Here is a 26405-nt window from a genome sequence, read left to right as displayed (position 1 = left end):
TGTTACATTAGAGTTGATAATTATACATAGCTGCAGCTCAATAGATTACCTCATCACTCCGCATCCTGCAAAAAGTTGTCTTGAAGAAAGGAAAGTGGTATTACACTGGCTTCCAGTTGCAGCTCGCATCAGATACAAAACACCAATCATCACTTACAAAGCGGTAACCAAAACCGCTCCAGTTTACCTGGAACCCCTCATCCAGGTCTACACCCCTTCTCGCCCACTACGCTCAGCCTCTGAAAAGCACCTAGTGCTTCCAGCACATAAGGCCTCAAAATCACTAGCTTGACTCTTCTATTCTGTTGTCCCTAAATGGTGGAATGAATTGTCCAACTCCATTCGATCTGCAGAGTCCCTCTCTACTTTCAAAAGACAGCTAAAGACTCAGCTCTTTAGGAAGCAGTATGCACTTAGCTAGACTGTTCTCCACTGTTGTCCCCAGTGGCAGATTGTGTCTTCCAGCTACAGCTGACTCGCACTGTCCTGCTCTACTCTGGGAATCTGTGTTCAGCTCTTGAGTGACCCAGCACTTGGTACTTTGGTCATTATTGTGGTGATGACAAGTTAATTGTTGATGATGATAACGGAAAGTCTTAAATTGTTTGGTTGCTTCATTGTAGATGTTCCTTATTTTACAAAGAAATTTAAAAAATCCTTATTTACTTTTGTGCAATGCCTTTACACTGCTTGGCAGTAACTGCATCCAAATTGACTTGAAGCACTTTGTTACTCTTACTGATCTTGTTTCCTCTTGTCTAGATCTTTGCTTGTGTTGTTCTTGTTCTCGTATGTACGTCGCTTTGGATAAAAGCTTCTGCTAAATGACATTGTAACATTGTAACATGTAATAGAGGTATTATTTTGCCTTCACAAAAAAAGTCTGCTTTGGCAAGAGGAACTTCTTTGGTGCTCATGGGAAATTTAGTCTTCGTCCCTGAAAAACTACATTTTGTTCATACGTCTCACAGTGCTTCATATGTTGTTAGCTGCATGTATGTGAGGATGTAGTGACAGTGGACTGTTGGGAATAGCAGAACAGAGCAGCTCGGGGACAGGGCCTGTCACGTGTCGCAGGTCGACTCTTTATGTGTTTGCCCTTAGAGAGGAACGAGCTGTCGAATGGTTTCGCCTTTGGTACTTTTTAGAGTGGCTTTGGCAGAGTGGACCTCGAGGCTCTGGGCTTGTTATGGAGCTGTCACTGTTAGGGTGGCAGCACACAATACTACAGGTCCTTTCCTGGAAGTTAGACAGGATGTACGTCGAGAAAAAGAGGAATGTGAGTTTGTTAGGACTTTTATTTGTCCTTTCTTGGTCGAAATCACAAAGAAATTCAAGAAAAGTAAACTAATTGTCTATTTTTGTTTTAGTTCTTTTGATGACTGTATTTACATGACATTAAAACACATGCTGATTTTCCAGCCAAGCTTCACAAGGGGTTAAAGATTTCCTGGTTAGAAAGTGAATCCCTGCTGGGTTTTTTTTAACTGAATATTAATCAGATTTAATCTGTGAAAGCCCTACAGCACTTACAGAGACATCCTTTTTAATCAAGACATAAATGAGACATGCTAAAGTGATTTCTAGTATCATGACTCTGGGGATTTAAGACTTCTGAGATGAAAAGTACAGAGACTCTTTTATCTTTGCACTCAGTTTAACCTCTTCATTCATTTGTGTTAAAGAGGACACAATGGTAAAGTATGAATACAGAGTGATGAGACCAAATTGAACATTTCACATTTACAGTAGTTTATACATATAAAAAAGGTGTTAAAAATGTCATTGTATTGCAGCTACGTGGGCAAAAGTTGCAGATCTCCTGTTGCATATTGTGGTGAAGGCACCTTTGATAGTTCTAGAAGGATCTCCGTTACTCTCAATAATTGGTTTTATTTTGGAAGTATGAGTCTAAATTTGCAGTTTTATTTCATGCAGATGTTTACCCTCGTACTTGTTAAAGCAACAGTGTATCTGTGCCACCTCTCAGTTTAAAGACTCAAAATGCCACATAGTCTATCTTTTTGTTAGGTAATTGTAAACTACGATGACAAAACCAATTTATCCTGCCCCTCTGAGCTGTCTCCGAGGGCCGGTTTCCCTGACAAGTGTTGTTTTCGGGGCCATAAAACCACCCTGTCACCATTCCTCAGTCCTATCCTCTATTACATATGAACTAGTGGCTAAACTGACAGGCTTATTTTCACTAGGACACATGTAGCTTAGATAACACCATCGCTCCTGTGCCAAACGCTGCGTGTTGAATATATTTCTCATCGACAAACTGCTGTGAGCAAAAGGCAAACTAGAGAGGGTTAAAAGAGAATACCATTATCAATTCACCAGTCATTTAGTCTGCTTACACTTTCTTTACGGATAAATGCATAGACCCTTTTTCCTCCTGCTGTTCAATTACCCAAGCACCCATAAAAACCTGAAGTTGCATCTCCAGAGTGAGATATTGTCACGCTGCTCGTAGCAATAAGAGCGAGATTTAGGATGAGCCTCTCTACTGTGACAGAGGCTCGGCAGAGGGACCCTCTCTGTCACCAGATATTGCCGTCCCCAGCCGCTCATTAAAGCTGGAAACCATTACTTTACAGCTCCGGCTCGGCTTCACTCAGCTCCTCCCTCATCTGCCTCCACAGCCCGCTGAAAGTAAATAAACACAAATGAGCTCCAGGATGTACAGAGAGCACAAGAGCCGAGGCTGGAAAAGCAGTATGACCCATTAACTTCTTTATACCTCTATTTCACTCAAAACCTCTTAGTGGTGGGATCAAGCTCATTACAGAAGAGTCTCCCCTGTGAACAATGCAGTGTAAAGTGTAAGTTGATCATAGTAAGTGTTCCCCACGGTGTTGTTTGTATTTCAGCCGGGATTTTGCCTCATGAGGACACCGCCACAGAACTTAAGTCAGTTATCTAGTTTAGATTGCTCTCTTGTTTAAAAATTTCATAGCAGATGTAATGAAGACTCTTTGGAAGATCGTAGAAAAAAATCCCTCAAAGGGAGAGTTTTTTTTGTCTTTCTTCGAAGTGAGGTTGTATGAGGTAACTGTCGACTGTAAGTGTATTACCCACTGGGGATGGTTTTGGCGACAGGTCTATGGAGGTCACTTTCTGAGATCAGTTTGCTTCCAGTCTGCCATGGGCCCCATTTTTCGTTCTTTTCACAACATGTTCGTGATCGGCCCCATTTAACGATCCTTTAGTGGAATAACTCAGCCATCTGTTGAGTAACTGGGCGGAGAATTGGCACAGAGACTTGTCCACAACCCCTACAGATGGGGGGGACTAAATTTGTCCCGTAATTTAGCAACTTTAAACAAAGTCCAACCCAAATATTAATGTTGGTGTAAGTTTATGCTATATTCAAACATTTTCAGTATATTTCTGTGCCGTCAAAAATGCCATTTTGTATTAGCACCATTCACGTTTGTAAAACATGCATGTCCTGGGGCGCTGGTGGCCTAGCGGTCTAGGCGCCCCACATACAGAGGCTACAGTCCTCGTTGCAGGGGTCGCGGTTCGATTACTGGCCACAACCATTTCCTGCACGTCTTTGGGCTGCAGGGTTTGAACAAGACAAAAATACAACCAAACTTAGAAATGAGATATTTTGAGAGTGACAATACCATGCTGTTTACTGTGGACATATGAGGACACCTACATGAGCAAGATATTACAGAGAAAGAACAAGACTCAAAGGAGTGAAGGGGAGAGGGGAGAAATGTTCACGGTCAACATGGTTTATAGTTCTCTTATTGCACATATAAACATATCCTTCTCTCATAAATATTAGCCTTAACTATTCTGGAAACTTTAAAACTCTCGAAACCCCCTTTTTTTTCAACTGGAGGCACGAAAATATCCCATCATCCTCTTCTGAAGCTTTGTCTCTTTCCCCCCCAAACAAGCAAATGAACACACCTCTGTTCTCCCATCTGTTGAGGCTGCGTTCCTTCCTCTTAATGGGTCGCTGTAATTGGCAGAGCTAGGAAACGGGTGCTGCTCCATCGCGTGTGGTTTAGTTACTGGAGTCCTGAGTGTGATGGAGCCACTGGCAGCTGTGGGCTGAAAGACGCCGCTGCTCAGTGCAGTCCTCTGTTCATCTCCTCTCTAAACCACACAGTTTTGCTCCACAGGGACAATGCTACCGGGACAGATGGCCACCTGGGATCTGAACACTTAATGAAGCACACCTTTTTTTTCAACCCTCTTTTCCTCAGTCAACCCCCTTTTCCCTCACACCAACCATCCCTCCATCTCGCATCTGGCCTGGCATGAGAGCAGATCTGTTCGGGGAACTTAGGGAGTGAGGGAATTGCCTTTTGCAAATTGTGTGTCTCATGTGACCGGAGCCACAAAGCCTGCATGCATGCAAACTCATGCCTTTTTATTTGCCCTCATGACAGTAAAGCTATTAGCTGCCTGGTGGTTGTTTTCACTTGTCAGGCGTTGTGAGATATCTGTCAAAACTCATGGCCAGTTCACGAATTTCTCTGCATCATCTAGACGGGCTTTCTGAGGAGAGTGCAGTGCTTCTAATGAGTTCCTTCCATCTAACTTTTCTCCCTCCTGTCGACTTGGATCCGCTCACGTTTGGCACTTATGCAATCGGCTCTTAGAGCTGCTCTCATGCTGAACTGGGAGGCCATGCAGGCGGACGATGGGTTGTTACTCCGATGTGAGGAGAGCATTTAAACATTGTCTCTTTGCTGTGCTTTTGTGGATGATTGACTCTGGTCTGAAGATGATGGCCTGGCAGAACCACTTACCTTCTCAACTCTCATCTAGTCATGAACTCTCACATTCTCCCTCCTTTTCTCTCTGTTCATCCATGCTCAAATCTAGTTACTGCATGCTTGTGCTGAAAAGAAATCAAGGCTTTTATTTGGGTGTGCTTATATTGATTATAAAGATAAAGTTCGTGATAAATGATCTTTCAGGTTTTTGTCCTCCCGACCAAACACGACTTTCTGCACTTTCTCTAACTACAACACCCTGACCCTTTGGCTTACAATGCCCACTATTCGCTCATGAACCTCTCTCATTGGAGCCACTCAAATTAGCTCCGGACAATCTTTTAGAGCCCAACCGTTTCAGGACATGTCGCAAAAAACGAGGCATAAATCATTCCCCAGAGCAGGAGCCGTGGCAGGCCGAGATACACATCCACCACCTGAGATTTACGCTGCACATCGAAGCGCGGCCCGGCAATCTGGATCCCCTCCACCAGGTCATCTTCAAATTGGTTATTGATCTTCCAATCACAAAATGAATCATACGTTGCCAACGCTGTTTAGGTGCTACGTTTACAGTAGCGTGGCTTGAGTTACTGCTGATATGCAGCCTGGGGATGGATTATTGTTTAGAAACCATGAAAACAAGTACCCACACACAACAAAGAGTAAATAGGAAAAGAAATTAGAAGTAGTGTACCTTAAGATGAATGGATGTCATGTTGTCACCAAGCAGAGCCTCATTATAGAGTATCAAAACACTGAAGAAATCATTGACAGTCCCAGAAGTGAAAAGCTTGAAGTTAGCTGCTGTGGTGATCTGCAACAGCTTGTGAGTATGTCTGCAGCTGCTAATATTCTCATTTAAGAATAATTGCAGAGTCCATGATAATCTATATAACTGTTCTCAGGCAATGCAAACATTTTCCCTCATACCTTCGGATTCTGTCAAGTTTCCTATTTAAAAAAAAGTCGATATGAACGCTGGTCAGTCCCCTTATGATGCTGAGAGACAGAGCATTTGGTCATGACTGTATCAGCGCTTTAATCCAGCTTAAAATGGGACAGGCTACTCAGAAGCCTCTTTTCAGCTCTTGGCATATTGAACATTGTGGAGTATTATTTAATGGGGCTTCACTTCTTGCCCAATTAGGCTCCAAGATGGTGTGTAAATGTAGCTCCTGGCCTGGGAGCAGTTTCCTCATAAATGCCAGATTGGCCATTATCAGAACTCTGTCATGAGTGAAAACAGACAGCTATAATATAGACTCAACTTTAATTGAAAGATTGTGTGAACGGCACAGGAACAGTCTTTTTGTATTTCTGTTAAATGTCAATATCTGAACAATGGGACATTTCTTGCTTGTTCCATTTTGGAGGGAAAATGTCATGCTCAGTTTGGCTTTCAAAGATGGCTGCATCACTGCCCATGTCTTTTGAATCGGGTAATATATTAATAGTATTGGGATAACATTAGGTTGACAGGTTCAGTGTAAGTAATTGGCTTGTTCTATGGTGTCAAATTGTAATCTTGTAGCTGTTGTTTTTGATTCATGTGCACATGTTCAATTACAGAGGCTCATTAGGACTACATGGTGATTAGTGGTTACGGCACTGGACTTGATTTGTGGGAGCCGGTGTGCTCATTGTTTTTGAGGCTGTTCATCGGTCAGGTGTACAGAGAAGAAGCTAAGAGTCTGTTCTTCGAGTTTTCTTGCATTCTTTTTGGAAACCTTTTCATTCTTTTCAAAACATTTGCTGTTTCCATTATATTTTAAATGTGCCTTCATGTTTAAAGGGGACATCTGAACAAACTTGCTTCACCTGCTTCCATCAAAACCCAGCTTGGAAAAAGTGGAATGAAATACAAATTTCATTAATATCTGTTTCTGCTTTGAAAATCCTCAGTCTCATAGCAATGCTGCCTATCTCTCTGTAACCAAAGCAGTCTACATATTGAGAGGTAATTCTAAATATATTAGGGCATAAATACAGCTTCTGTTATACTTTTTTTAAATCTCTCTGGATGGGGAAACCCAGCCTCAGTGGCTTTCCATATCTCTTGTACTCTGAAAGGCCCCTTAAGAAGGGGGGAGGGAATCTGGATGGACAGCTCTGCTCCCCCTCGCGAGTCGATAGCAGCCAGCAGGTAAGCCCCTGTCTCCGTCTGCAGCGTGGCAGACACTTATTAGTGGTAATGTACTCCCATCATCCATCTCCAGGTGGGCTTCCGCCATTGATCTCAACACCCTGGCTTGTCACTTGCTGCTCCTCTCACAGTGAAGCACTGGTCACTGCCGGCACTGGCTTTATATGACCCAGCTTGATGTTCTGTCAATAGTCTGCTGGCTGTACAGCTGGTGTTAGAACTGAGGTGACTTGCACAGCAGTGTAATGTGCTTTCTCAATGGGGGTCTTCACTACCTTTATTCAGCCCAAACACCATAAAGGAGAGGTGTATGAAACATTGAACCTGGCTTAAGTTTTGCATGAACACATTGCAACATCATCAGAAAAGGTACTTTTCTGGACAATTAACTAAAGTCAGGCACATGAGTTGTAAAATTATTATTTACAATAAAGAACCCACAAATCTCAGAATCCATTAGCAGTCAATTGACAAGAATGTACCGTCTTAGGGAGACAACAATGGATATTTAGGATAAGGATAACCTGTGCAGTTTTTTTCTTAGAGGTTGAGAACTAAATGTGTTTCAAAATATATCAGATGGTCTTGCATTGATTGTAGCTTAAGGGCCTGACTCCACAGGACATTTTTTGCACTGGTATCGCCCACTACCTCATTTTTAGAGATATTCTCACCAGTACTTACTTTTGTTAGTCTATGAAAGTTGTTCCACAGCACTAAGTTGTTTGCCTTATTGACCGCGAAATCTGTTTCAAATGCTCTTTATGCTTCATATTTGCTTTTATTCAATGGGATTTATCAAAGAAAACAAAACAATTGGTAGAGATCATGTCAGCATTAGCAGCAGCTGGGAAATTGTACCCTTGTAAAAACAAATGTGGTTAGTGTCTACTCCTAAGTTGTGTATTATTGCATAGAGGATTCATAAAGTACAGTGGCTTTCCAACATTTTAGTTTGGCTGTGTAGTTATAAACCACAGAGCTACCAAAGACAGGAACAATGATAAAATGCTACATCACGTAACTGTACTGTTTCCTGCTTTTTGTCACAAACACAGTGAACTTTTTGTTGGGACTGGAAGAGTTAGTCACACTATATGTATTCCAAATTTAATTGGGCTGGTTCACGGAGGCTTGACTAAATGTTTTATGTTTTTGGGCACTTGGTTGACCTGGTTCAGTGGTTTAACCAGTGGAGAATTAAATTTGGGTCTCTCCCTAAAGACCTCATCAGATGCCACTGAAACGAGGCCATCTGTTGGTAGTGTTAGTAAGGTGAATACTGCAAACAGTCAATCCTATGGAAAGAAGCTGAACTGTATCGTGACACAACTGAGACTGATCATGGTGTGTACTTCACAATCATGTTAGCTTAGCATTTCATTCAAAGAGAATAATTTAAGTGGGAGACTTGTTTTGCAGGTAATAATAAGGCATTCAAGATGAAACATTGTCACTGTTATAGTTTTTTGTCTTAATCATTATCAGTGGTGGACAAAGTACACAGCTTCATTACCTAAGTCAATGTATAGATACACCTGGTCAAATATTACTCCAATATAAGTGAAAGTTGTTCAGTCAAAGTATTACTTGAGTTAAAGTTCTGAAGTACTTGCTTTGAAAAATACTTAAGTATTCAAAGTACTTCTTAAAAAATCTGAAAACTTTCTATTTTCACAAAACATTAAGGCAGTCAAGAATACATAGAAGTACATTCTGTTACATTCTGTTTATTTAGAATAAAATAATTGAAATCTCTAAAAAGTATAAAATGGAATAAAAACAGCAACTAAGTTACTACAAGCACAGACAACTGAGTTTGAACTGTTCATCTGGAGTTAAACAAATGTTACGTAGCTCAACACGCTTTCTCAGGTTGGACAGTGAATGTTTGTATGTTTGAGCAGAGTGGCAAACAGGGAGAATATTTCAAACGATACATATTCTTCATTTCAAAGACCTCTAGCATGGGCTGAAAATATGGACATGGGGGCTCAGGTGGAGAACTGTAGCCATCATTACCACCTCTAAATGAAACGAGACGCACAATATACAGATATAGCTAAACCACTGAGACAAACAGAACTACAAAAACACATTTTACTGTCTTAGGGATCAGATTTCAGAAAAGAGAAGGAAACTCATGAGCTCACTTCGAAGCAAAAGTAGTGAGTAACTCGAGCATTGATAGAATTGTAGTAGAGTAAAAAGTACAATAATTGTCTTCTACATGTAGTGAGTAAAAGTACCCCAAAAAAGCAATACTCAAGTCAAGTGCAGATACTCAAAAAATGTACTTGACTGTACTACACTACAAAAACTCAAAACCAAGCGATTGTTTTTGTCTTATTAGTCTTAATGTCAGCCACAGAAGTAGAAGTAGAAGAAGAAGAAGAAGAAGAAGAAGAAGAAGAAGAAGAAGAAGAAGAAGAAGAAGAAGAAGAAGAAGAAGAAGAAGAAGAAGAAGAAGAAGAAGAAGAAGAAGAAGAAGAAGAAGAAGATGATTGTCTGGATTCATCACATAAACGTGGTTTATTTTAAGTTCAGTTAAATATTGTTTACTTGAAAATGAGACAAAAACACTTGCTTAGTTTTGAGTTTTTGCAGTGTATTATTGAAAATTTGTATCATTTTCAAGTCAGGAAGCCAAAACACATGTAATCACCTCAACATCAGTTTGTATATACTAATGCAGTTATTGTTGCAATGAAGATTTAGTGAGGAAAGTGGTTAATTGGACTTCTGGCCTATCAAACATTATGCCAGAGATTACTTTCAATAAATCATCCCAGTAGCATCCCAGTTCCATACTTCATCCTGATTTTGACCAGATCTTGTGCTCCAGTGAAATGGTGTCAAAATGAAGTAGACTTAATGTCACTTCTCATGCACAATCAAGCAACAGTCAAGAGTTGTTGAATCATTTTGAAACACTAAATGTATTACTCCACCCATAACTAAACTCATGAAGGTGCAGCCAGTTTGTACTGCAGCTTACCATTCTACTTTTTCTTACTCTCGATCATCACTTCTCTTACAGACTGAATAAACAATAAGAAAACATAGAATCAGATTCTTACTGCGATTGCCTCATTTTTGCACAGCCATTATACCACACTGTGCCAACAAATGAATTAAGAACCATATATGAAGAAAAGTGAGCAAGACGAGAATTCTGTTTTATTAGAAAATAACACACACATACACACTGACTGATGTCATAGTCTGGGGTTCATTTTATTCCTTGGATTTAGTATCAGTTTGTTCAACACAACAGTTTTATTATAGCTTAAATTACCGATGTCTACTATCTTAGTAATATTTTTGTATAGCCTATAAAAAATAAATTAGTCTTTTATTTTCTTTTTCACAATGATAAACATTTTCATTGAACATTCATTAGCTATTGAAAGACTCAATAAAACACAATATTCTCCCTATGTCGCACACAATTAACCATCCACAAAGATGTTACCATAGAGGAGTGTAACATTAACATGTCAGACCACGATAATACAATGCTGCTGTAAAATATATGATCTTACTCACTCTTACTCACAGGGATTATTATTGACTTTATGAATGACACCAACTGGAAACACATTACATTCTGTTACATGTATCAGTCAGATTAGACAGGTACACACCAGGTACACACAGATTGAAGTTACATCAAAGTAAAACATTGAACATTTAAAGAGTTTAAGATCTGGCAGGAGAACAGTTTGCATCACTTCATTTTAAGGCATGTAACCCGTTTTTTTTTTTTAGAAAGTCTTTACCCCAGTATCTGGGTTTTCATATGCAGTATATTTACCCAAGTGCCCTAGGTTTCAATATATCTTTTCCCATAGTACCCCATTTTTTAAATATATATTTACCCTTAGTACACAAGTTTATTTACCCCAGGTATCTATATATCTTTTCCCATAGTACCCCATTTTTTAAATATATATTTACCCTTAGTACACAAGTTTTAATATATATATTTTCTCCAGTACCCAGTTTTCATATATAGTAACCCAATTCCCCAACTTTCAATAAATGTTTTCCATTAGTACCCCAGTATTTCAATATATCTTTACCCCAATACACAGGTTTTAATATACCCTGGCTGCAGTACCCCAGTTTCTTTTAATATATATTTACCCAGTACCCAGGATTTACAATGTTGACCCCAGTATCCACTTACCCTAGTACCCAAGTTTCTAATACATCTTTAGCCCAGTACCCCAGGTTTTAGTATACCCTGACCCCAATACTCAAGTTTCTTTTAATAGACTGTATGTCAACCCCAGTAGCTGGGTTTTAATACATCTTAACACTAATACCCTGACCCCAATAATATACTGTATCTTTACCCCGTTTTTTTTTTTTTGCTCTACCCTAATACTCGATTTGTTTTATACATATCTATATATAATCTTTTCATTTGAAAATATAAAAATACAGTTAGTATGTAAGAATAAACATGCACACGTGTTACATTTAGACTCCCCTCCGCATGGACCCTGATGATATCTACATGATTCACATTCACTTTGGCTGATGGCAGATAGATACACACTGAACAAGGACAACACATTTCCTCACAACTGACCACCAATGACTCCTGATTGGATTTGCTGAAACTTGACCCACAACAGATTGAAACCACGATATACAGTAGTAGAAGAATCCGAGCCACGGTACAATCTAAATGCAAAATCTGCATGTATACTACTAATACAACATGCATGATTCAAGTCTCTAACGATAATGTCAAACATTTCTGAATATCAAAAATACCAACCACAGTTAATCTAAGGTTTTATAAGCTCCATGCATCGACCGAAGTGATTTGGCACATTGCACATATACCCTCACTGCACTTATTATTATATGATTATTGCACAAAATACCTACAACACATCCTCACCCTCATTCTACGCTCTAAGTGCAAATAAAAAGCACTTATATACACTTGAACACAGTGGTTTGCCTCAGTCGCCACTGGACTATATTTCCCTTAAAAAAATGCACTGCTCATTACACTCTACACTGATTTACTATTGCTATGATAAAGAACACACACATGTAATGTGCCACTGAAACCATACAACATACAGTATGTTTTCCTTCTACACAAACATTTATCCACCCTCTTCTTTACATGAATATCTTAAAGTGCCTTCACAGTAATTTCACATGTAGACCACTTCTTTGGCAACCTCACAATGTCAGCTAAATGTAAGTAAAAATGACTTATGGACATTAAAATAGATCTGGGATATAAGTGATCCAGTTTGTTTGTTAGCATTATGGCACACAAAGTGAACAGGTCGGCAGGATCACATTTACAAGAAGTCAGGATTGTTTTAAGCCACTTAAATACAGTACAACAGGTAATTTGTATTGAATCCTATTACTACTCTACATGAGTTCACTCAGTTGATTCACACTCTGATAGTGGAGTTACTCCTCACATCAGTGCTACAAAGCAGGCATGGCTTCTGTTTCCTAAAGGTGTCAGACCAGTTAATCTAAGTCTGTCGAGTCAAGCGGGGTCACTGTCGAGCCCCAAATCATTCCGATGTCTGCACACATCCAAAAATAGGAATGCTTTTCTACTTTCAATCACATTTTTAAATTTACATATGAGTATTTAAGGCTTTACACGTGTTCATACATTAACACTATTGCACAGACAACAAAGACACACGAAGGCATCTCGACTACCAAGTCTAAAGCTAAAGTCTAAGTCTACGAGTGCTGAGTGGAGCAGCTGAGTGCGCTTGCTCTCTCAGTATGGCTTACTTCCCTGATTTTTGAGGCTGGCCCGCTCCCTGGCCTGTATCAGCCGGTTTGCTTGCTGCAGCACTGCTTCTATTGCACAAGTCCCTGATTTCCAGCAGGCCCTCGTTCAGGGCTTTGACGAAAACAGCCGAGCTCGTCTCTGTGTTCTCCCAGAAGCTGGACACGCAGAAGAGGATGTGGTCTGACTGTGGGTTGTAACAGGCCCCGTAGCCGTTGGGAACCACCGGGCCGTAGCAGCAGAACATTTCTACGTTGGTGGGGACCTAAAGACAAGAGGACACATAAGGGTCAGATCAGTTTAGCTAGTAAAGCAGGTGAGAAAAAAGTGAGAAAATAATCCTAGAGTTCAAATCTATTCTTCTGTTAGCATATTTTGTCCAACCAAAAGTCCAAATTTGTTCATGCATCGAACACATAAGATAAAATTTTAAATTTCGACTATATTGACTTTTATTATTTGACAAATATAATTTTCACTCCCACAACCTGCAGCAACTTTGCTTTTACCCTGCAGGTGTTTGAATATTTATTTAAGTATTGTTCACCGCAAAGGTTTTGTGACGAGGGTGGCCAAACTGGGGAGCAGACTTTTGTAGGAGTGTCCAGGCGTGGTAATCATTAGGGGCTTATCCCAAACCATAGACTGTATAAATGATGGACGTAGTCTCCGTGATGTCACCCATCTGTTCCTGAGCGCTGTTTTGAAGCCAAACGGCGGCAGCAGCCATATTGGAAATGCAGAACTCAACCAGGCAAAGTGTGACGTAAAGAGGCGGAGTTTGAGCCTCCTAGCCAACAGCCAAGTGTTCCTGTCCGGGAGTCAAGTCAGTCATGTCCTTATTTGGGCAAAAACTTGTAATCTTAATATCTTCTGAACCGTTGTGTTAGAAAAAAATTCATCCCCCGTACAGTGTGTGCCGATAGAGAAATTAGCTACGTAGGGCCAAGCCGTTTTTTGAACCAGGCTGTAAACATATTTATTAATGCTGCAAAGATCGTCTTTTTTGAAATGGTGTCTATGTGGTTTCCGGTGTTTCTGCAGCCAGCCTCAAATGGATTCTCGATGAACTGCAGTTTATAACACTTCAGCATGGGCTTCATAGTTTGAGACCGGAGGTTGCCGCTTGTCCCAAACCTATGAGGGTTATCCCCACTAATCACATCTACTTTAATTTCTGAAATAAAATAATCAAAAACATGCTATATTCTTGTATATATAGTCTTACTTCAAAGGGTAGCTCAACAGAGTAGCAACATTTGAACCTGTTAAACTTCATTCATCAAGGACCCAAAAATTAGGTATTGGTTTGAATTTACCATTTTAAGTAACAACGCAAAAAATGTTCTGGGTCGAAATGAATAGAAGCAGCATACAGCCAGGGGAAAAACAACCCAACTAGTTGATTTCAATATAAATGCTGCCTCTGAGGGCAAATACCCAATCATGATATAGGATTGTAGGGTGGCCAATCAGATTAAAGGAGTGGACATGGCAGCCCCTGGCCACCCCTGGCTCTGTCACTACTGACATCTTTGATGTAGAGTGCAGCACTTGGTAAATATGCATTGTCTTTCTTCATGAGGTTTACCAGAGGATGCTTTTTAGTTTGCAGCTAGAAGGGGTAAGCCAAAGCGTAAGGGTTAAGCTTTTGGTAAGCTAGTAGCACCACCTCACAGTAAGTTGAATATAATCCAGCAGTTAGAAAACTCTCACTTTAAATTGCACTGATGGTCATTCACCTTGAACTTTATGTCTATGGATTCACTTAATGAGAACTATTAACTCGTGCTCGAGTACGCTTTAGCTTTCAGGAGAGTTCTGGCAAAACAAAATGATGATCTAAGTAGATCAAAGCTGAGTGCAGAAGTTGAGTCAGGCAGGGTTTCTAATTAAAAATAAAAGACAGGAAGTACACAGCCCTCAGTAAGGATCCCCAAAACCAGCATAAACAAAAAATCTTAATTAGCCTGGTGCTTTTGAAAAGTTTTGTTGTGTTGCGTTTTTGCTGTTTCACCCCACGTTTTAAAGACCACTGCGGAGTTCAGTGACACTTTCAGAGGGACCTCTCCCTCTGCAATTTGTTCTTAGTTCTCCTGTGACTGCACAGTTGTGCTTATTATTGTCATGCCTTCAAAGTTGCTCCAAATATACAAAAGAAAACAAACACAAACTACTGTGATGAATTTGTGGAGAACTCAATAATTAGAAGTTTAAAGTTAGAAGAATTGATTTAAATATCTGGACTCTCAGGCGAACATGTTTTATCTTAGCCGTCTTTTAATCTGTGTTCGGGTTCAGCAGATGCAGGATAGCTTTAAGAACTATACCATCTCTTGCATCTTCATTCATGTTTTTGCGGTATGCATCTCTTTCTGTTGCATTGAAGTGTTTTGTATAAAAGCAGCAATATATAATCAGATTCAGCAGTCTCTCCTATGTATTCTCCACGCTGAGCCAGTTCAAACACAGAAATGGATGAGTCAGGGGGTTATGGAAAATATAAATCTTTATGTACGTGTCCTAAACTTCTTGTCCATTGTCAGTCATGAACTTTAAAACAAAAGAAGAATATTTTAGAATAGATAGAGGTCAAATGTTACCTGACTGGTAGAGAGGATGAACTGATTACTGGCCACAAATGTCTCATCACAGAAGATGTCCGGTTTCTCCATGTTGAGCTCCTTTGAGATCCTTAGGAGCCCGAGGAGATGATTGTCTATCGCCATTCCTGTAATAGCCTGAAAAATGTAGTTTTTGGTAAGTGGTCATAAATCATCTTCATTTAAAGCCTCAGCATAAGCCATGAATACATACTCAGGCCTTTCGTGTAGAGTGTTTTTAAAAATGGTACATGGAAATTAAAGATTTACAAGATTGAAGATATACCACACCTCTCTGGGCTCGTGTCTTTTGAGGATTCCTTTGTGCTAGTGAACGTGTTCACATTTGGAATCATTGCCGCAAATATTTAAAAAATGGCTGCAGCTGCCACGTTTTGTGAGGGTGCCAAAACTTGGAAGATGTCACTATTTTTCATATTAGAAACTTAATACCCTTACCAAATTTGTAAGGCAGAGTAAGGAGCAGTTATCCTGATTCTGAAAATTTAGGCCATACAATCACTATGATCATTTATGCATTATATGATGCTGTCTTTTTTTCAAGTTATATTTTTGGGCTTTCATGCCTTTATTTAGAGAGGACAGGACAGTGGATACTGCAGGAAACAGGAAAAAAGTGAAGGGAGTGACATGCAGGAAAGGGCCCCCAGGTTGGGCTTAAATCCAGGCCGCCCACTTGAGGGATATAGCTTCTGCCCATGGGGCGCAACTTAACCACTTAAGGCCAAACTGGCACCCCTGTGTGATGGTTTCTGTATTATCATCAAATAACATGGAGTGAGGACGGGCTCTAGAAAAACACAATGAGCAGGAGTCAGAGTGAAACGAACAAATCCAATGATCGTTTTTTTTTAAGATTAACTTTAAATCTTACAAACTGCAACCAATACACCCTGCACATTCTTCATTTTGCTGCAAAGCTACAGGGGAAAGTTAGCTTAGGATAGCAAAGACCTGTATATGGGGAAACAGCCAGCTTGGCTTTATTCAAAGGTAAAAACCGTTTGCTCTGAACCTAAGGTATTAGCCGTTTGTGTCCTGTTTGATTAATCTGTATAATAGTAACATGTGCTACTACAAAAACACGTGGTTTTAATATTGCAGGGGTGGGGGGTGGGGCGGGGGGTGGTCTTTGCTGGACTATTTCTTGGCCAGGTGCAGTGACTTCTGGGCAAATTTCCACAAAATCGCCCTGGCCAAGAAGTAGCCCCAAACTGATGTTAATTGGTAAGCTTGAGAGGTGCTGGTGGGTGGATGTTTTACATGCTTGGGTGGAGGTTGACTGGCTGCTTTCTTCTGCTCAGTCTTTGATAAGCCAAACAAACTGTATGCTGGTTGGAGCCTTATACTGACTGTACATGGAGCTTCACCAGACATTTAAGTCTCATAGAGCAAGTTTTTGGATAAACAACGTTTCAGCACCATGGTCAGCTGCCAAGTGTATGCATTCAAGTACTTACTGCAATTGTATAGTTTGTCTGGGAACTAATTGCATCCCTCAGTCGCTTCATTTTTTCCGAATCCTGTTGGAAGAGTAGAAAAAAAGACTGAAGTATAGTTTTAACTGTTGACATCGTTCACTTGTATTAAAACAGTGCAAAACAGCCAATATATCCTTTTTCCCTAAACTGGTTGAATCCACATGGAGATCATCTGCTTGTATGGGGGCATTAGGTTGGGCAGTTCACTCAGGCTCCTCACACCTGTTTCATTTGAGCTGGCCGATCTGGGAGTTGCCCAGTAATTGTGGTCAAAGTGAGAATAATGACTCACGGTGTAAGTGACCCTCTCATCTGTCATGGACTTAACAAAAGCCAGGGCCTCAGGGGTGGCAGAGCGAATGTTATCCACTCGACCATCTTGGAAACGTCGAATGGACGCGCTCTCATAGGTGGACACGAGCCTTCCTCTGCATCTGTGAGAGACACGATCGCAGCAATATCAGAATATTTGAAAGAGCACAAGATAGAAAAGTTTGACGTCAAAGATAATGAGTTGTTAAACATACTTGAAAAATGCAAGTTGTAAGGCAACTTGTATGAATGCATCCGGACTCATCTTCTGTTTTTTGATCAAATCTTTCCCATATGCATCGAACTTGAAAACATCCATGTCGAGATTATTCACCAGCCTGAAGAAGAAACAGAAGATATCAGACCTGACCTCTGAAGAAGAACTTGGTATTATTTCTTGATTGATAAAGTTTGTGTTGGTCTTGCCTTTGGAGTCTGTCTCCAGCTTCTGTTAGGAGTCCCTGGATATGTGCGTTACATTTCCAGAGCAGCCGTCTTGGAGGGGGAAGTTCTCTGACACTGGCTGCACTCGCCATCTTGGATGGAGTACCTGTTCTGTTGAGGACAACAACATCATGTTGGCGTCAACATCAATCATTAAGACGACTGTAGCCAGAAGTGTTGTGGTCAAGAGCACCTAAACAAAGACCAGGTTGTGTCATGACTGAGAGAAGAGCAAGTCTGGGACTGAGGCCAAGACAAAACCAAGGTACAACGTTGCAGGGTTCAATATTTATAGTACAATGGAGAAGCTCGGGCTATAGGTGATCCTCAAGTTGATCCAAAAGACTTAGGTTTCCACAATACACCTAGAAAAAAGATCTAATTTTATTTGCGGGGATTTATCCTTAGTTATTCTTTGATAAACAAAAAAAAACTGCAGCTTATCTCCTTTTTCATTCCTTTTTTGGCCAGTTTAATCTCTTCAATTTTCTTACTATAACACTAATATAACAAAAATCTTTTGGGTGATTTAACCTTTGACAGCGTGGGTAGATGTGTGATTACTTCTTGTACATTTTCAAACACGCAATTGGAACAGACTTGGTTTATGGAGGAACTAGTGACACAGTAATGAATTTATTCAATGACCATGCAATGCAGTACTATTCCTAAAATTGTGGTCCTGGATTAAAATCCCAAGTCAGATTTACCTGTGGTCCAGACAAAGTGACATGAAAACTTTGTTTGATTGGCCTCGCTTTTTCTCCTGTTGTAAGACTAAAGTCAATCTGGACTTGTGAAACCCCAATCTATGACTGTATGCTTGAATCTGAACAGGATTACTTACATGTATCTCATGACATATTCCGAGCACTGCACCAGGACTATTCCCTCAAACGCTGAATGCTCGCACACGACTCCACATACTCCGTCCATTCCTACAACAAACTGAGAAAAGGTGGATTACCCAACAGACCACACTCTAAATTCATGGAGGATTGAAGAGCTCTAAGTGTTTTCCTACCTGCATTGACTTATCATACCAGCGGTTTGCCCCATTCTTCTCCCTGCCTCCGCCATGCAGCATCAGCAGAGCCCTGGTCGTATCTCTGGGCTCCAGACCACTAGGTTCGTCCAGACACACCACACAAATGCAGCTCTCAATCAGGGCCAGTGAGTCTTTGTTGATCTGATCTGGACAGAGATGTGATAAGTCTCAGTTTGTTTGCCTGAAACGTGTCTACAGTTTCAGTAAATTAAGACAGGTAATTGCTAGAACTGAGACCTTTTGTTAGGACATCTCTGGCTTGAGCCCACTCTGTTCTCCCGTCAGATGTCAGGAGGCCAAAAGGAGGGAGTTTCTCTTCAGCGCTGTTTGCTGTTTTCAGGATTTTCTCAAGTTGAGAAAAGATCTCTGTCTCATTGAGCTGCTTGCCACTTGGGGTTACATCCAACATGAAAAACTACAGAAGAAAAGAGATCACAATGATCGTACAAATCAGTACTATCCCATCTTCAATGTTGAATACTCATGCGTCCTTGCCTCCTTATTGTCTGTGCTTATTGTTACTGTGGTACAAAATTAAACAGCGTAATGAAAAAGCAATACAGCAATACATAAGACGGAACTAAATAAAGCCAATTCTCATTGATAATATGTCCCGTCCTCTTCAATCAGTTAAACATGGAAGCACAAGAGGCAGATTTAATCAGCAGTAATTAAGTTAAGAGCCTGTATCTCCGCAGGGACGGGCCCTCATGAGCCAAAGATTGATAGTTCCCAGAACCATTTGCAGGTGAGAGCTCCAACTCTTCCTTTTTCTGTGCCAATTCAAAAGCCTAATATGTGAACTCAATGCTAGCCAAAAAGATGTAAGACCTGCAGATGATGTTGGCATGGGGTTTTATGCATTCACAGGGATCACTTTAGGGAGTTATCTGCCAGGACTCAAATAATACTTGATGGAGAAATTGCACCTGCAAGAGGTTATTGTAGACAGGATGGCTTGCTGCAGGGGTGTTATCTCACAAAATTGAACTTGACTTTCACTAAATTGGTTAATATGGTTCCCCTTTGCTTAAAAAGTAAAAATTTCTTGCACATCCTTATTCACCTTAATTCCTTAATGTAATCTGACATTTCTTAGAAGTAGGGATTACATTTAGGTTGTACAATGACATCTGATATCATTAAGGCACAGTATTTTAAAACTGACATTGTACAATACAGACGATATCTAATTAACTGATAAAGTTAAATGATAATCCACTCATAGGCGTGACATCGTTTGGCTTGTCATATACACAAAGGGTGTGTAAGACGGCCATGCACCATTGCAGTTAATTGCTTTTGTAAGCCTTTTTCTCCTGTACTTCTCCACAGAGGCGTGTCTTGAGGGGAGGAAAGAAGTGGTTCAGGCCCCCCTTGAAATCTGATTGGCCACCCCTGGTGCCAAGGCAAGGCAAGGCAACGCAATGCAAGGCAATTTTATTTATAAAGCACCATTTAGCGTTTAGTCATTATGCACCACATATCTGGAACACACTTCCTGAAAGCTGCAGGTCTGCTCCAACTCTCACCTCTTTTAAATCAAAGACTAAGACCTTTTTATTTGCCTCTGCCTTCCTATCTCAGCTTATTTTAACTCACTTTAACCTAATTTTATTTTTAATATATTTCGAATTTATTTTTCTTTTCTGTTTTATTATATTTGTCATTTTAATTGTGGACTTTTATGCTTGTCTGAATGTTACCAATGCTTTTAATGTTTTAATGTAAAGCACATTGAGTTGCCCTCGTGTATGAAATGCGCTATACAAATAATGTTGCCTTACTTTGCCTTCATACAAAGAGCAATTCAAAGTGCTTTACCCGCCGGACACAGAATCACAACTGATCTTGTCTTATCCGAAATGAACCCTTGAATTAATCAATTAATCTCAGAACATCTTCCCATGGGTTAAGACTCACACACTGAATCTTTTCTGTGTCGCAGCACAAAGCTTGCTCAGACCTCTTGACACCCCCGCAGGCTGCCCAACAACATCTAATTGTAAAATATGACATTCAATTGTAAAATATCCAATCTTAAAATATGACATTAAAGAAACATAAGAATTGAAACATAAAATATTTTAAATGATACGATTAAGGAAGAAAGATTTAATTAAAATATTATGTTAAAATTCTTGTTTTGAAAGAAATGACCCAAAACCCTAAAGTATAATTGGCTATTTATCTTGTCAGAGGTGAGTCTTGCATCATAATCAATTCAGTGTAGCACAGTTTCTTGTGTCAGTACTTAAAATTGTAGAAAAAATACATCCATACTCCCCACCTATTCTACAAGAAAGGCGAGTAAGAGAAATACCCGTCCATTAAAAATTGCATGCAAATTCCTGTACACTGCTTAACTTTACATACATTTTTGAAAATGTGTACATAGTCAAAATATACTGTCAAATTTATGAAACAGAAACGTTGCCAAAAAATATATTCTTGACCGTGTGTTGGAGTTTGCCTGCAATTTTCATAAACATCATGAGAAAAAACTGAGACTCAGGTTGGTCACCCTGTATGAGTTGGGCCACCCCTTCCAAAATGTCTTTACACCAGTGGCGGTTCTGGGGAGGGGCCAACAGGGGCCAGTGCCCCTGTAAAACTGAACCCGGACCCCCCTGTGGCCCCCCTCCACACCAAACAAATATTAAACAGTAAAAAAACCTTTGGTATCGTGCCGATGTTACAGGCGGAACACATGCGTGTGGCACTTGGTTCCAGTCCCTTAGAGCGCTAAGGGACTCATGTTGAGTGTAAACAGCCAAACAGCTGCTGTATTTGATATAGTACACAGTAGTATATACTGTATGTCTAGTATATAGGGATGCACTGATGCTTTGCCAGTTTGTTCTCAGCTGGTCCTCGCCCTTATCAGTCTCTTTTGTCAGGGTTGAATGTGTCCCTCTGACAACACCTTGGCCCCAGCCTGGCCCCCCCAGTAAAATTGGTCTAGAACCACCACTGCTGTACACGCCCCTGCTTCTCCAGTGAGGAACATTCAGTATTTTCAATGTTTTCTCCCTCTTTCTGCAAACTGTATTAAACTAATTTGTTTTTGAGTAACTGCTTATTTATTTGGTGTATACAAGCTTGTCTTCTTTAAATTCCTTTGAGGCAAGTTTTTGATTAAACATACTTTTGAGAGTTAAATGCTCAAGTTTTCCTCCTGGCTGTTACTGGAAAACAAGCTTTGTTCAGAGAGCTACCGATGTTAAATGGTGAGGAAGATTTTAATTATTTTCAGTCAAATGGTATCTAAGATGACACCTTGATGGTTATATAATGTGCCTATTGTAGCCAGTTAGATGCTGAGAAAAGCCCTGTTCACCTTTGACCTTTCAGCATATAAGGTTTTCTGGATCCTCATCTTACATATATGCTTTTCTCAAACGATCATGATCATGATGTGCAAAGTGTCCTCAGAGGGAGCCCTGCATCCTGACCTGGTTCTTGCATGCCACAATGATGTGCTCTGGCACTGAGGAGGCCGCGTTCATCTGGACCTTCAGTGTGTCTGTCTTCAGCCCCGGGTGTCGGTAGGAGGTGAAGAGGCGGTAGTATTGCTCCATGCACAGAGGAGTCCCGGCTAGCTGGCCTCGAGCAAAATCCACCGGCAGAGCTTGCCTGAGAGACATTATTACACACATCAAACTAGCTTTAAGGAATTATCACTTTTTATTTAACTTATTTATGATCCATTACAGGTTAAACTTACACATCAATGAGAGCCTTGTAGGCCAGAACTCCTCTGATGAGGCGAGCAGAAAATCTTCAAAGAGTGACAAGTTTGAAATTAGAAACACAGGGCACTAAATTCACCGTAAAGAACAAGGTACTCTGAAAAAAAGGCTGGTAATTATGATTAGATGTACTCTCATCTCTCTAACAGTAATCACATCATGGCTAATTACTGGGATACAGTGGGCGAGCTGTGTGTTTATCAGTGTTAGTGAGAGACAGAGAGAGTCAGTCTGAGTGGGCGGTGAGGGCAAACAGGGAAAACACAGAGCCCTGTCAGCTCTTGTGTTGTGTGTCATTTGTCTCAGTGTTATTACGTTCCAAGCCAGATCGATACAAAGGAGGCGGCCCGTGGAGCACCACACCCCTAAATGAGGCCTGACTAGCAGTCTCTGCAGAGTGCTTGGTCCTGTCACTCCCAATCTAATAAGTGTCTGTGTCAGTAGATTACCAGCTCGCTCGAGGTGCTCTGGAAATATTCAGTTAGTGCGGCACGAGCTGACAAAAGCTAATGTGAGTCGCAGAGCTTGGAGGGAGCAGTGTAATGTCTGGTGGAGCACAGCTCATTTAATAACAGACAGAGATTTGACCAAGGGATGATGTCAGTGATTTTCTGCATGTCTGTTTGTCTGATCTTTATCAAAGAAGAACATAAAGCCTGTCAGTGACTTTAAGTGAGTAATATACTGTCGTTGATGTCGTTGAGGAGGAAAACTAAACCATTGCCCATCAATTGCTCACAGTACTTTGAAAACTCGACCCTCAGATACTTTAATGACATCTGCAAACATTAATCTCTGGTTTCAACCTGTTCTGAGAGTTATTGTGTCGTATGAAGTACAACCCCAATTTCTGATGGTTTGCAAATCATCTAAATCCTACATTTAATTAAAAATAGTACAAAGACAACACATCAAATCAAATTGATTTTCTAAAAATAATAATAATTCTTGAAGTATATGCCAGCACTGTGTTTCAAATATAATTGGAACAGGAGCATTTTCACCATCGGGTTGTATCACCTCTTCTTTTAATAACATCCATTTGGGAACCAAGGAGAACCAGTTTCTGGAGTTCTGAAAGTGAAGTGTTGTCCCATTCTTGCCTGATTTCAGATTTCAGATTTCAGCTGCTCAACAGTTTGGGGTCTCCATTGTTGTATTTTACAGTGTATGATGTGCCAAATGTTTTAAGTCATGGTCCCTTTCTCATTAGAGCAAAGGACACAAATGAGTCCATGATTTTCAAAACAAATGTCAAATTTAGATTCAACCGACTGCTAGACAGTTTTCCACATCCCCTCAGTCTCTCTGGACCATGTATATATATAGTTTCCTCTTTTCATGGTACAATTTAACCTGCATTTTTAAAACAAACTGCATTCACAGTACATATTTTATGAAAGTGATTTCGGCACATGCGGTGACCTCCACTACAGAGTCATGTCTGTTTTTAATGCAGTGCCACCTGATCACAGCCATCCAGTATTGGTTTTTGTCCTTGTCCCTTTTTTTTACAGAGATTTCTGCAGATTTTCCATATTGATAAGAGAAGGACAGCTGAAGAGAGATGTGAAATGTGAAAGGAGTAGAGGACAGGGGATGACATGTAGCTAAGGATCGGGGCCAGGAGTCCAACCTATGACGAGGATGGCAGCCTCTGTATGTGGGTACTTGCTTTTCAGGTAACTTAGTGTATGAATTTATTTGATTTAAAGTTTGAGATTTCCTTCATTTCTCCTTCCAATTGTTGATTTCAAATCCAGAGTAACAGCAATGATGTGGAAAAAAACAGGCCAGAGAGAATGAGTTAATTGATAGAAAGCAGTTATGGGGGAAATACCGTAAAGTTTTACATTTTATGTTTCATGTAATTTCAAACTTTTTTGGGGGAGTGGTAGGTGGTCTGTCTGTGAGACAAAATAATTGACTACAAGCCAGAAGTTGAGTCTAACAGGAAATTATTCTTGCATGTGTTGATTTGTATCTCTTTTATTGCTGTCAAGGGGGAAATATTTTCCAATCCATGTAAGATAACTCCTTTTGCTACATTGCACTTTGACTTTATTGAAGTGCAGTCATTGCACTACTAATTATACTTTCTGCTCTTGAGCTTGATTGCATACTGTTTGTCACATTTTTCTCCTTATTTTATTTCTCTTTCTTCAGCAGACAGTGCTATAGGAGATCTTTTTTGTCTTGTTGAACTGCACTGTAAGTTTCTCTCAGTTAAAGACTAATTTGCAAACGTTTACTTTCAGCCTGAACAGAGGAACCAAAAGTCCAGCACATACCTGAGAGCATCTTTCTGATCCCTGAACGTCTGCTTAGGAAACACCATGACCGGACTGGAGTTAACGGGCAGAGCCAACCTGTTGTTCAGGTACATGTCCTCCAGCCAGTACTCATACACCTAAACAAAGAGACACTCTTTGAGAAATGTTGCTTCATTCAGCTCTTTGGACTCAGAGCTATTACTTTCAGAGTGGGGACCTGTGTGCAATGGAGTAAAAAACCATTACAGTGTATCACTGCCACATGAAAGCAGAGAGTCAGGGAGAGTGGGAGCGTGATAGATTTCTCTGCGCTGGATGAGTTGTGGACTGAGCGATCGGCCAGACACAGGAGGAGGAGGAGAGATTGAGTCGAAAAAGCACGAGCAGGAGACTCATAAATCCTCATCGCCAGGTGTTTACCTCTTTAAACTCTGTCATCAATAGGTTTAGATTATCTTTAGAGTTTGTGTCATGTTAGGGACCAATTCTGAGGCAATTTTCTTCTCATTTTTAACGGAATAGAGCAGATGCAGAGCTCGGTATCTTATCATAACCAATAATGGGCACAAAAACTGAAAGTTGTGATTAATAAACTGGATTCCCTTGGAGGACTGATAAGAAAAGTATACTATCATGATGATTAATTCAGTTTCAATCACTTTATTGAATTTTCCAATTTAGAAACACATCTAAAAAGAGCTTATAGAACAATAACAGGGGAAAAAGTGGAGGGATTTTTTGTATTTGACCTGCTGAAAGTGTGGCAGTACTGTGATCCCTTTAGAGATGATTTCTTACCCAGTTGTTTGTCTTCTCCCTCCTTTCTAGAAGCTTCTTTTGCAGCATCTCTCCGATCCCTCCTGTAGCCCCAAACTTCTCCACGATGGCCTTCGTCTTCTTAAACTGCTCCTCTTTCACCAGGGGCTGGACACACTTCAGGTACGTGTCGAGGGTTTGTTTCAGCGGGGGCACAGGGACTTTCGGCAGCACCTGATGTCGTACAAACAACACGTGTATCTAAGCACTCAGAAGGAATGATGTCTTTCCCATAATTCACAAAGGGTTCATTAGCTAAAGGATTAATTCCCTCACATCTTTTCTTTACGATTTTATTATTAGAACCTGTGTTAATAATTCATCTTAAATGCTTCGAGTGATTCCAAGTCCTGCTGCCTTATGGGATTTGAAATCACTCTTGTTTTTTAGGATGAAAAATGCATATTGATTATCTTTTCTGTCTGATGTGTGATCATTTGCATAAAACTATGTAACCCAAGACTTCTGATTAGGATATTAGAATTGTAGAATAAGTCTTCTGGTTGTGGATTCCTGGAAACAGGGTAGATTTTTTGTCTTTTTCCTTTAATAAACAGCCAACAAATTAAAAAACAACGAATTCAAAGTCTATTATAATAAAGTCTAACACTACTTCAATCTAAATAAATCCATGCACAAACATTTAACCTCTAATTTGTTAAAATTTCGATTGATTTTTCTAAATGAAAGGCCTGCTTTCACTTTCCCCCCTAGCGGCCAGTAAATGTAAGTGAAGCTGCCGCTGCCCGTGGTGCTGAAACCCACAGTCATTACTATGCCAACTTCAGCACCATGGACAGCGACCGCGCTCAGTTAAAAAAGAGAGTATGTAATATAAAACATTTCGCGGTAGAAAATATTTGTTCTCTTACTTGGCTGTCTCGGTCTCTGCACGATTCTTTCTCCATGATTGGCATCTTTGCTCTCCAGTCCAGTCAGAGGGAAATAATGTGGAAACCTTCAGGTG

At 40.3% G+C, this 26405-nt stretch overlaps 1 protein-coding gene across 1 annotated transcript; it reads right to left on the bottom strand.

The window, feature by feature from the left end:
• Positions 1 to 12686: 12686 nt before the first annotated feature.
• Positions 12687 to 26405, bottom strand: LOC117830358 (choline O-acetyltransferase-like). Its single transcript, XM_034708456.1, has 14 exons — positions 26311 to 26405; positions 25421 to 25612; positions 24641 to 24759; positions 22325 to 22378; positions 22053 to 22233; positions 18835 to 19012; positions 18574 to 18743; positions 18397 to 18497; positions 17532 to 17660; positions 17321 to 17443; positions 17086 to 17227; positions 16773 to 16835; positions 15292 to 15429; positions 12687 to 12953 (listed from the first exon to the last, which is right to left on the bottom strand). The coding sequence occupies exons 1-14, from the start codon at positions 26353 to 26355 to the stop codon at positions 12687 to 12689; spliced, it is 1902 nt and encodes a 633-aa protein (XP_034564347.1). The 5' UTR covers positions 26356 to 26405.

The sequence above is a fragment of the Notolabrus celidotus genome, chromosome 18 (assembly GCF_009762535.1).
Source record: "Notolabrus celidotus isolate fNotCel1 chromosome 18, fNotCel1.pri, whole genome shotgun sequence".
NCBI lineage: Eukaryota > Metazoa > Chordata > Actinopteri > Labriformes > Labridae > Notolabrus > Notolabrus celidotus.
The sequence above is the reverse complement of the archived record's forward strand: the minus strand, read 5'-3'. Positions and strand labels throughout refer to the sequence as shown.

Coding starts and splice junctions, on each gene's coding strand:
- LOC117830358 (XM_034708456.1), bottom strand. CDS start 26,355: ATGCCAATCATGGAGAAAGAATCGTGCAGAGACCGAGACAGCCAA. Junction 22,234..22,324: donor TACAAGGCTCTCATTGATGT/GTAAGTTTAACC, acceptor AATGTCTCTCAG/GCAAGCTCTGCCGGTGGATT. Junction 17,444..17,531: donor GCTGGAGACAGACTCCAAAG/GCAAGACCAACA, acceptor TTTCTTCTTCAG/GCTGGTGAATAATCTCGACA.